General features: G+C 39.8%; 1 protein-coding gene across 5 annotated transcripts in view; it reads right to left on the bottom strand.

Annotated features, from left to right (window-relative positions):
- Window positions 1–12,272, bottom strand: part of ano1a (anoctamin 1, calcium activated chloride channel a) — a 52,037-nt gene extending 39,765 nt beyond the window's left edge. For 2 of the 5 annotated variants that reach the window (XM_032561454.1, XM_032561455.1), the window contains exons 1-2: window positions 9,465–10,004; window positions 1,787–1,941 (exon numbers count right to left, since the gene is read on the bottom strand). In XM_032561454.1, the coding sequence (XP_032417345.1) occupies window positions 1,787–1,941; window positions 9,465–9,525 (216 nt within the window). In that variant the 5' untranslated portion in view covers window positions 9,526–10,004. Of the gene's footprint in view, window positions 1–1,786; window positions 1,942–9,464; window positions 10,005–12,151 lie in introns of those variants that run through there. The other 3 variants (XM_032561459.1, XM_032561456.1, XM_032561457.1) reach the window with 3 other exon arrangements.
- Between the last annotated feature and the right edge of the window lie 490 nt (window positions 12,273–12,762).

Below are 12,762 nucleotides of genomic sequence, written 5' to 3'. Positions count from 1 at the left end.
CAGCAGGCTGAATAAATAATTCATAAGAAATTTACAAGTTTCAAAGGCTTCTGTAATAACACACATCAACTTTATACAAATGATGCCTTAACAATGAAAAGTCTGTTTATGTAATTCTGTAATTCTGACATTCTGAATGTATCAATACTGAGTAAATAAACAGTATGTGGTACCAGTCTGAGTGGCTTGTTTATTTCTCCTGTGCCTTTAGAAACGTTTATGCATTCATTTTATTTTTATCTATTGAATTGTGTATTTTTGACAGAAAAAATGTTGGATATATTGAATGAAAGACGATTAGGGCCACAAAAAGACAAAAAAGCATTCTGAGATTAAAATCTGAATTTTCTTTTCCCCCAGTGACTAATGCTCTTCCATTGTGTTCCACCTCACATGACGCAGATAATAAATATTTTCTTTGTCATTTTCCACAGATTTTTAATAAATCCAATAATTGTACTCCTCGTTGATGAAACAAATCTGCTTTGTACCAAACCCCTGCAAAGCACTGAGATGACCTTGATAGAAATTTAAAATGCTAGAAATCTTAACCATTAAACTTCGGTCTTGGTCTTTCTGGATCTCCGTGCTGCGTACATTAAGATCATCTGGCATCAAACCGGCTCAGGTTAAGTTTGACAAAATGGGACTACTTTTTGTCATCGGGTGATCAATGGCTAAATCAATGGCTCATCAAAGCTCCTTGCAGTTTTAAAAATATGTTACTTTATGTTTAGAATTTTACATCTCCTGTAGTTGCAGCTGTGTGTTTATGGAGCTCGGAAAATGACACCATTTCAGGAGCCTGATGTTTACAGAAAAAGAAGAAATAATACAAGTTAGCCTCCATTACAAAGAGGAAGCTACATGTCATTACAGTAGTTCTTCTTGTGGTACATTTTAGCTTGAAATATGAGGACTAGTTGAATATTTGCAATTTGGATTACATTCCTCTACCAAGAAAACTCTAATAATTGACTAGTTTCCCCTTGTTCTCCCACTATTCAATATATGAATGTTCAATGGTCTATTTGTCACTATTGATACATGGAGACTTTGTAATGAGGTACAAACTACCACACTTTACAACAGTTCATTCATCAAACAGACAATAATGATCATTTTAAAACAGCTGCTGCAAATGTGACCATGTCATGTTAGATAATCCAAAAATCTCAGTGACAGATGTGCCATTTTATCTGGTACAGTAAGCCTCTTTTTTCAGGATCAAAAATACTCATGTCTAACATTGAAATGTCACACCCAACAAGCTGAAAAGAAAGCTGCCTTCATTTTAGTTGAGCAGGTTTACAGCTGGAAACAAGCCTTCCCTTTGAGCCTGGAACCAGTGAATTCCCAGCTGCATAATTCCTAGTTTCTACCAGTAGTAACAGTAAACTACAGGAAAATCCTAAAGGTGTCTTAAACCATGAGCTCAAGTTTAGTTTCATCCTGGCACTAATGTGCAAAGCAGATTGTATCATAGACAGATTTTGTATCAATATACAGGGAAGGAAAAATTAAATATTAAAGAAACTAATTTGTAGCAGTGCACAGCGATGTGTGTCGAATGACTTTGACATCAATCATTATTAAATCCGTTTTCATTCTAATTATCTCACACCCTCTAAGCCTATCAAGCCCCGCAGACGGTTCTGTTGACCAGAACTTTACACCTGCAGTCCAACACAAGACTCAGTCCTAACCTGGTAGACTTCCCTTCTAGATGAGTCTGAAACCTTCCAGAGTTAAACTCCTGGCCTACAGGATTCCAGAAGAGTCTTACCACGGACTTATCATTTGTGGTCTTCCCATTGAAGTCTCCATCCAGGTTTTTGTCCTCACCAGGGACTGGTAGGTAGTTCTCACTCCTCATCATTACTGTACCTTCCTCCTGCTGAGAGCTTTCTCCGGGCTCAAAAGAGGAGATGGATGGAGAACCTAGCAGAAGAACAAACAATGAATTTAGAAATAATAAAAATAATTGTGCAGGTGCAGAAGACAAGAAGTCAAATCGTAGCTTCCTGTTCTCCTCAGTTAAAGGCAGAAAAAAATCCTCCACAAACCAAAATGTGACATGAATATGATATTTTACCCATTTTCAGCAAAAGAAGTCTTGATTTGTAAATCAGCATGGTGTACAAAGATAAATAGCAGAAAAATGGTGTGTAATGTGGTTTTGCGAAACCACAGACAATGAAGTAGAAGGTATGATGGGCCAACTGGTGGTGTTGTAGCTAATAGCTAATAGCTGGATATCCAAAGCTATCCAGCTGAAGGTTGCTGCTGACGTTTTTTACTCCTTAAATCCCTAATGAATAAATACTTCTCTTCCCCCTGCAACTATCAGTGTCTTCTTTCAGCAGGATAATGATCTCTGCCACATAATAAAGAGGCTTTAAAATGGTTTGATGAACAGACTAATGAGTTTGGGGTGTTGTCTCAGTTTCAAATCATCCAGATTTCAACCTAATCATGCATCTGCTGACCGATGAAGTCTAATCCCAACACTAATAGGCCAAATGCTTTACATCAGATGCCACAGCAAATCTGTAGAGGTTTATGCTTTGATAAATCAGTTGTGCTCATTGGCTAGGTTGGGGCTATCCTAATAATTCCATGCCTTAGTAGTCCATGCTCTCAATGCATGTCTGAACAGATATGGCACAACAAGCTTGGATTAGATGAATTACATTGTCTCAAGAAGATCCCAACCTCCCGTTACAATCAGAGTATTTTCTGCACCTTACTCACAGAAGCTGTTTATCTCAGACCACAACCTGGGATAAATTCTGGAAACGATTCCACACCTCAACATTTGGAAGACTCAGATGTGTGGAAGCATTAGGAAATTTCCACATTATTTGCTAACATCATCTGTCTGGCTGATGATGTTAGCACAGTTGGACATGATTGTGCTAATACCATCTAATACCAATTTACAGTATTCAATTAACCTAACAAATTCTGAACAAATGAAACCTTCCTACTTGCTGTAATACAGACTGTCACACAGCCATCAGTATCTACAATAACTGGACTTTCTTGTGTTTTCTATTCCTGGTGATGATTCTTGACTGTCGTCATTAAGATCTAAAGTTGTGCTCAATCATGTACCAAATAAATGTAAATTCCATTCAATTTAATGCCAAATACTTTTTCTTCCTAGGGGAAGAAACTAGACAAGTTTCTTCCAGAGTCATTGAAGGTATCAGAGGCAGTTTAAAACAGAACCAGCTTCTCCATCAGCTGCTTCTTAAAGCCACCGGCTCTGATGCTGCTTCCCCAACATGATGGACATAATGTTTCATGGAAAAAATCCCTGCAGTAAAAAGAAGACATCTGACTCAGTTTTGGGAGCCACTGGCATTTTTGCATTATTTTTGCACTGAAACAGACTTCCTAATAACTTATTGTTATTACTTCACAAATTTTCAGGCTCAACTAAAATTACAATGTTTTCCAAGGGGGAACCTGAGAATGAAGAAGCTGCTCATAATGGGGTGATGCCAACGTCCTCTTTTTTGTTAAAGCAATGCAACAATTTAAACAGTCACTAAAAGCCAAAGGCTGTTAGGTATCCAATAGCTAACATATTCAAAAATGGAATATGAGTGATAAGAGTGAAAAGCAGATATATTCATCTCTATCAATAAAATAAATTATGTACAACTATAACTGTCATATGCTCAAAAACGTTGCTAAGTAAATTGACCAGAAGATCCCAATACCATGCACCAGTTGATAGAAGTGAGCTGCGGCTCCATCCCGAAGCCTGCAGTCTCTCTCCATCTTCCTGTACTCTCTACACTGAAGATCCTTCAGCAGGTCTATTAGGCAAACGATCTGGAAGAGTCTTATAGGATCTCCACTTCACCACAGGTCACAGGGGGGTCACACTCAATACTACAACCAATCAATCCAGCCATCATGCAGATATTGGAGAAAGACAGGAAGGCAGAGTAGCCAGAAGAGAATCTCCACCACTGATGTCCATCATTGTGTTTACTTACTGGCCAGACAGCAAAAAAACACATAGGGACTAAAAAACTGGAAATAAGTCTTGTAACTTAGATAAAGATGCACATAAAATGATTCAACCTCCAACGCTAATTAAGTTTATTAGTCATATTTTAACTTGTTTGGGTGTTTTCAGTTACACAAAAACACTTAAAAATAGTTAAGGAAGCCTATAATAATTTGTATTTATTTTTTGGCATTAGTGGCCTTTATTAGATAGGACAGCCTTGCTGAGGTCTGTAGCCTCTGTATATGGGGCGCTGCTCTCATCTTTGCAACATGTGACGCTCTATAACTGTCATTTTTTCCAAATCAACGCTAAATTCAGTTTGAAAAAAATAAATAACTATCTGACATAAGACCTCTTTAGAAGAAAAAGATATTCAAAGGAAGAGAGAGGTCTTATGCCACCTGATGCAACCAACAAGGTGAAAGATCTGAAAAGGATGTTCCTAGTAGGAAACTTGGGGCATGGCGTCTGTACCCACCACTGAGGTTTTCTTTTCCAAAGTAAAACATAAACTAAGTGCTGAAGGGCTTGTTGTTCAAACTCCAGCACCTACTGACCCACAAGCATAAAAAGAACAGCTAGCTTGAATTTTCCTTTTTGTAAAGTACTTTGAGACGAGATTTGTTGTGAATTGGCGCTATATAATTTAATTTCTACGGTTGTGAACAAATTCAATTCAATTTAGTCAGAAAGGATAGAGGATCCTGAAATTATGAAGCATTTGTTCTTTTTGTTTACAATTTTTTGGTTGAGGTGTTGAATGTGTGGACAGTGTTTCCTCTGGAGTGTTCCCTCCTGGATCCTGTGCAGCCTGAAGGATTTTTGTTTTTACTTTTTTACCTTCTGAGTAAAAAAAGTAAAGCAAAACATTTGATGTGTAAATATAACAACAGTGTATCATTTTTACAGCTGGGAGCAGTTGATCATCATCTCAAAAGCTTAGATTAAGCCTGAACTTTGACCCCAAATCCCAAAGGAGTTGAATTTGAGGCTTCATGGAAACAGAGCAGGACCAGAGAGAGAGACGGAGGAAGTTCAGAGCAACTCTTCCGTTCATCATGATGATCAAGGATCATATCCCAGACTCTCAGCATGTCACAACATACAGCAACAGTCTTCAGTTAGAGGCCTTCTCGTTTTGTTGCAATACTGACTGCTACTGGAGATCCTTCCTTTCCACAAGGTCACCATCCACAGGGACTCCGAAGATACATGAATATGAATTTCAACAATATTTAACTTCTCTTTGGAATAAAGTATTTTTGAACTAAATTTTAATATTGGTTGTATGAAGCTGCTGTGTTGCAAGCAGCTGCATGTTTGTATTGTGTCAAGTAGCCTACTTGCACTGGGGTTGGAATAGTTTTCAGTGCTGCTGCACCTGAAATATTCTCCCTTTGTCAGAAGAAATGTTCAAGTTAGCAAAGGTTTTGCTTTTGAGATATGAGAACTGAGAAATTTTACTCTGACCACTTTGGAGGTTTTTCGTTTAAGGCAACTGCTATTTAATGACAATAAAATACTAAGTAGATACTAAAAGTGGGAATAAAGGCACAAACAGATATTATTTTTAAGTTTATATTCTTTGCAGCTCTGTTTAGGGTTACAGAATTGTTTTAAGCTAACGTCCCTTGATGTGTCCTGTGTCACTTGAGACAGGATTCTGCCTGGTAGGATCTGTGCAGCAACCATGACAAAGACTTAATCTGATTCAAATTCCTGAGAAGACAGACTTGATGTCACATGGCAAATTTGATCATGTTTACTGAAGCAGCCTTTATGTGCTGCATGTCATTTTCCACATCAATAATACCACAACAGATCTCTTTGGTTTTTCAGGTTGAATCGTTCTTATGTAATATTTGATTAACTTTCTGTATATTTTACCAGATTATAAATGAACTGGTATAACAGATAAATAAGCTGCTGTGCTTCTATTAGGGATGGGCAATAAATCAACAACAATATGTATCGCAATAGACATATGATGAATATCAATAGATAATACATCTGATAGAATTTTAAATAATTTCCCAGATTTCTGATCCAGAATCACACAGCATGTTGAGAATTTGTTTTGGGTTTAAGCAGGATTTGCTTAAGATTTATTATTTGGGATATTATAATTTAATATAAGTAACTATTTTAGTTGCAGTTGTTTCATAAATCTAGTTAGCATTTGATAGTTAGTATCTGGTTCAAAACTGACTATTGTGGACCTTTAACAGAATGGACTCTATATCCCATGATGCTTTAGAACTAGGAGAAGAAGAACTTGAGGTTAGAGGAAGAAGTGAATTGAGGACCATTGGTTTTACGAGAAAAGAGCTATGTTAGCTGAATGCCTACACTCTGTCGTATATTATTATGTACGATTCGTTCATCCTTTTTTATTCACTAAAGTTCATCTGAATAATCCATCCGACTCCTTTTCGTCATTGAATTAGTCGAATATACAACACAGCATTGTGGGGGATGTAGGCAGAGGAAAGACTTCAGCCGCTCAACCTCTAACAACCAGCTAAGAAAGATTGGTGGCAATAACTAAATCACTCACTCTTTGGTTACCTAGCAACAATCTGCTCAATAAGCAGCAGCAGTTTCAGGTTTTGCCACCGCGCCTCATGACTGCTTAAAAATAAAAAACTAGAACAGTGTGGAGTTAAAACTGTGAATAAAACACGAAAACCATGCCACCAGTTTGACAGTATTTCAGATATTTAAAATAAAAGACTAATCAATAATTATTGCTTTCAACCAATATGAAATGTTTATGTTGTGATTTCAGCCATATTGTCCATCCCTATTATCTATTAAATATGGTTGGTTTAAATATCTAAATATGATATAATAAAATGAAATAAAGTGTTTTATGGAAATATGATTTGGGGTTGTATTAAATGCAGATAAAGTTGTTATGGACCATCAAACCAGAAATTACAGTCTGGATGATTTTTGACTGCTTAATCTAAGAAAAGCAAATTATTGCCACAATATTCAGACATAATGAGAATATGTTTGATTTTTCAAGCAAATTATACCAGAAGTTACTGTGTATAGCATTTCAACATGTGACATATGCATTTCAATCATTCCATGCAGTCTGCGTCACTCATACTTCCTTCCATCTCTAACATCATCCAAAGCAACAAAATGCTGCTGGTTTCATGCTATCTCCCAGACATCATGGCAGATTCGTAGAGACGCAGCAACCAGTTTGCATTTTACGTTCACTCACATCAGGAAGAATGAGGAGTTAGCAGCTATCATGGTCAAGCCATCAGATAACACACTGGCTCCATTTACCTGAACTACAATAACCAGGTAATTTGATGATACAAGTCCTGATCACTATAGGTTTAAAAAAAATCATCAAGCAAAGACATAAATCTGTTCCTTCCTTGTTGCTCTGATAAGTAAATACAACCAGTGCTCTGCCTGCTAAGTATCTCTACCATGAAGACGTCATGCTGCAGAGATTCTTCTGCACTGGTCAGGAACACAGAGTCCGAATGGAGGAGACTGGACAGAAAGCACCCAGGATGAGAGAGGGATCGCTGTGGGCTGGTGGAAACGGGAAGACGGTATCTGCAGGACCAGACTCTGACCACAGTGGGCGTTTCTGCTTTGCAATGTGCCACAAAGTTACTTTCACATCCCAGCATCATCCAGACAGCCGCCTGAGACGGAGCCCATAGTGAAACCAGAAGTTAACATACGCAGGATAAAAACACACATCCTCCTTCATCTCCTCACTGTCTGAAGTTAAATAAGAATAAACTTATCTGGCTCCAGGTCAGTTAGAATCACCAAAATGATTTCTATTTGTAAATGACACTACAATTCTATGAGAATATGTCAGAGATTTATTTATTATAGGAATGCCTTTGAACAGGATAACTTGGGTCAACTCTTCTGGGTTTTCTCCCAGACACACAAATTCTCTCTAGCCTGAGATCAGGGCTTTGTGACGGCTACAACAAAACATTGTTATCCTGAAGAGGATAACTATGGGGTTAGAATAACCCCATAGTTAGAAGTTGGACCTGAGCATCAACTTCCTGACTGATGTCTTTAGATGTCTTTTAGCTTATTTCAATATTTCTACATAATATTCCTTCCTCATGATCTATTTTATGAAGTGGACCAGTTCCTCCAGCAGCTAAACGGTCCCACAGCATGATGCTGCCACACTTCGCAGTTAGCATAGTGTTCCCAGGCCAACAGTCTGTCAGTAAGAACATGTTTCACTGTCCTAACAGCTTCAGCAGCATCTTCACAAGGTCTTTGGCTTTTGTCCTGCGATCGAGCTCCAAAGTTTCAAGTTTTAGATCAGAACCCGTCAGACGTTCCCAAAGCATCATCATCATCATCATCATCATCATCTGGGCTCTTTGTAGGAAGAGACAAGGATAATTCTGGATATAAACTGATGACGTTAATAACTTAATCTGACATATTCTCATTATTGTGGCATTTATCAAATAGAAACAATTTTGCTGATTCTAACTGACCTACAACAAAATAATTGATTTAACTTTAGACCGTGAGGAAAATGTGTATGTGTATTTTTATTGGGTCTATGTAAACTGCACAGCAGCATAGGGTGTGAAAAATAAAATCAGACCAAACAGGAGGTGGAGAGGAAAAACCTGCCTGCATCAAATCACTTCAACTTCTGGTCTGCATAACAACAAGGTAATAAAGTTATTTACTCATGAAAATATGTGACCCGTCATTCAAAGCCATACATTCGCTCCAAACATGAAGAATAATTCTGAAGACAGGTGGGTAATGAGAGCTCTACTGTTTCCCTTCAGGACTAACACCTGCAGCTGAACTGAACTGAATTCAGGTCCAGCTACGGGTGGAAGGAGTTTTAGATTCTTGCTGGTACAATGACAAAAATTGTTAGTAACTTGTTTTATATTCTCTCTCTGTGTCTCTAAAAGCAAAGTGCAAACCATCCATCCATCTTCTTCCACTTCATCAGGTGGTGGGGTGTCAGCCTCAGCTGGGAGGCTCAGACTTCCCTCTTCCTAGCCACTTGTTCCAGCTCCTCCAGGGGAATCCCCAGGTGTTCCCAGGCCAGCTGAGAGTAAGCAGGTTGTTGGTCAGACATTATCTTATGGACGTACTTACTTTCACCCCCGGTGCCAGCAGACAAACCACAGAGTTTAGACCAAACAGTGACTAGACAACCATTACAATATGATGGGAGTTGGGCAGTTTTGCAGCAGAAGCATTAACTGAATGTTATTAATACTCAATAGAAGAAATGAGCAACGACTTGTAAAAACATGAACAAGTTGACCTCGTGGCTGCTCTGATGCAAAAAGCTTAAGCTTTGTCTAGAATCAGACAAATGGACTTTAAGGTCAGAAATAAGCGCCTGATTTTTTTTCTCTCCGCAAATGAAGGGAAATCATCTTACCGAATTCCCGACTACTGCCATGGTGGGACAAGCCCCCAACCTGTTCCTCTTGCTGCTCCATTGGGATTAGGGGGACTGGCTGGAGAGAAGACTCCCCAGCAGATCAGCGGAGCTCCGGCTCTCTGCAGCAGCATCCACTCCTCACAGCCAGCACAGTCAGCGCTGCAGCGTGGAGAGGCTGCACGGAAAGCTTCCCATCTCTTCGGGAGCTCCGAGCGGAGACAACCGAGGAACCAGTTGCTGCTTGATTTTACCACAAGCTCCAATTAATGACAGAGAGGCAGCATCTAAACACAGCAGGCTGCATTTCTCCAGGAGACGGTCAGTGGGAATGATGCGCGGCTCAGGAAAACGCGCCCGGATGGCATTATCTGTCAGGATGCGGGCATTCCGGGCTAACACGCCTCCTAACCGCATGGAAGGACGCTGTTCTTTAAATCGACATTTGCTGCGCACCGACTCTGCGCTGGGGGAAGCGCCGCGAAAATCGTGCCGAAACTCTCTTAAAACGTGTTGCATTCAATTCCCAAGGGAGAAATGAGGAACGACGGAACTGTGAGGCTCCCAACGTCTCAGTTCATGTGAAACTGTTCACACGTCAGCTAATGTCTGTCTCCCAAGAGCGGGGAATGTCCCTCTACATATCCTGAGTTATTCATTTTAAAATAAATTCACGTCAAATAAAGAAGCAGAGAGCAGACGGCAGCATAAAGGAACTCTTTCACTGAGCAATAAATCTCCATCACTAAATCTGATCACTCCTATTAGGATTAAACATTATGTATTTAATTAAAATTCAGTCAGATTTACTTCATTAATCTAGCATTGGATCACAACAAAACATAATCTCAAAACACTTAAAATATGTCCAATTCAAAGATCACTTAATATCCCAGTCAGCCAACACAGATCCAAACAGTTTCACAGCATTTGGTGTGAATCTGTTTGACTGCTTCCTCCCATCCTGGTCAATGAGAAACCTGAGCAGCACTGTGATCAGACACAAGATCCAGGAAGACTTGAACTTCTCACTGTTTTATTTCATTTAATAACTTCCAACTGATAGAAAACAACAGGCTTCCTCCTGTTATTAAAAAATACAATACGGTGTTGAAGTGGTTGGGGTAATATTGTTAGTAGTTTAATATATTGACTCAACATGCCATGATAGTTTTTTGGACTGGAATGCTGATAAAACCCTTAGTGAACCCCTGATGCTGGGAGCAGCAGTAACCAGTCATAGCATCAACCTCCACAAACTCAAATGTAAAAAAAATAATGACTAAATCACCTCAGAGCTAACATAAAGTTCATAGCATCTTCCTCAGAAAAGCCTGCTCCTCTTTTCTGTCTCCTGTTTTACTGGGAGCGCCTTGAAAAACAAAGCAGAGATCAGTAAAATAAGACAATACACATCTAGGCTACAGTCCACTGGTTGTAATTGTAATTATTCAACTTACAATTATTCGATGGAAGTTGAATAATTAGAAGTTGTGGATTCTTCTCAGGCTGAAGACATTTTCTAAGCATTTGAGTTTAAATGTAATCTTCAAATTCCTCTAAGGAATAATTGCAGAATGTTTTACTCTGAGTGTTGAAGGACTAGCTCTTCCCCCAGGGCTGAAGCATGCCGAGTGCATGGAAAGCAGGACCAGACGCTCTTCATCAGCTGCTACAGACATTAAATCTAACCTTACAATACATAAAACCGTTTAAAGGTCAGATGTATCTTTCATAGACATACTGATCAACTGAAACTCTTTTCATCAGTCACATTCACGCACTGCCACTCAGATCAGAGGCAATCTGGGGTTGCAACTTATTGATGTGTTGGAAGGAAGCTGGAATCAACCCTCAATTTTACAATTCCAGTGGTAACTCTTCCTATTGAGCCACAGTTGCCTGCAACTGGTCTGATTATATAAACCAAGCAGCAACCAACCCCCTGCTGGTTAAAATACCCCAACTCTGGGACAGGATTACATGGGGACAGGAAATCGATGGACATCATGTTCTGTATTGTAGAATCCACTGATACAAACCAGATATCACTCTATGAAGTGAAGAGAGTTGAAGGAAGAATTTCTGAGCTGCTATCAAAATTATTGCTTTCCCCACAGAATCCCTGCTTATCATATTCAATTATTCAAATTTACCAGTAATCACAGTTTAACAGAGAGCTGGTTTGGATTTTCTCTCTCTCTCTTTGACAGACAGAACGTTCTTTCCTAAAAACCTTATCCAGTCACATGAAAAGGAAACAAGACGCTCTAGTGAACTGTGAGAGGAGAGACAATCTACTGAAGACTGGGGTCGTAAGCCTGGTTTCCTATTGCGCATAAAGGCAGCTTGAGCTGTAGCTGTGGTGCGCCAGCAGGGGCCGCCCACCGGCGCTCAGAGCTCAGCAGAGCGCTCGCATGATGGTGGATCCAAAGCTCCAACACCTGCTCAGCTCAGTGACCGCGTCCCACAAAGCCACCAGCATGTACAGTCGCTTCATTTACAAGGCGATAGCGGCATGCGTGACACAATCAGCGCGCAGCACAGACAATCCAAAAAATGTTTCAAAAAATAATTAACTAGCAGGATAAAGTAAGGAGTCTGGCCAGCTGACACGATTATCTAAAACACAATAAGAAGGTAAAAGAGAGAGAGAAAAGAGAAGAAAAGAAACTCCAGATATTTACCTTCAGTCCTCAGGTGCGCTGAAGCTCTTTGCTGAAGGTGAACGCAGGACTCCTCCTCTCACCTGTGCTCACCTGTTCATAGACAAGGTGGAAGAGGAAGCACTTATGGTATCCACAGGAAAGACTCCGCCCACTCGCCTGCCCAGGTTAGCACCGTCAGGTCATTAGGTGATCATGTTAGAGGTTGGGGTACAGGGCCGGGGCTGCTGGATGACCGGAAGCCAGGAACAATACTTTTATAAACCCAAACCAGCTCATAAAGGATTATTGGTCTGGCAGCAGTTATTGTTTTCCTTTTGGGAAACGGGAATTATCTGAGAAACATGATCTGAGAAACAGACACATGCTTCCCACCACACTACCTGGTAATCACAACACAGCCGCATTGCAACAGTCCGACATTCCCAAGACAACATGTTTGGACTTGTAGTAGGCTGCTGGGTAATTACCAGTTGGAAAAAGCACCACTAGAGGCATTCAGTGGGACAAAGAATTTCAGACCAAACTTTGGTCCTGTGGTTCTGTCAGAACGGCTTCAGCTGCTAAAGGTCAGGAGGAAAAAATTATTTTTCGAGGAACAGCATTTTTACATCCCCTTCCATTTAGATGTA

This window comes from Xiphophorus hellerii, chromosome 4, assembly GCF_003331165.1.
Source record: "Xiphophorus hellerii strain 12219 chromosome 4, Xiphophorus_hellerii-4.1, whole genome shotgun sequence".
In the NCBI taxonomy this organism is placed as follows: Eukaryota; Metazoa; Chordata; class Actinopteri; order Cyprinodontiformes; family Poeciliidae; genus Xiphophorus; species Xiphophorus hellerii.
The sequence above is the reverse complement of the archived record's forward strand: the minus strand, read 5'-3'. Positions and strand labels throughout refer to the sequence as shown.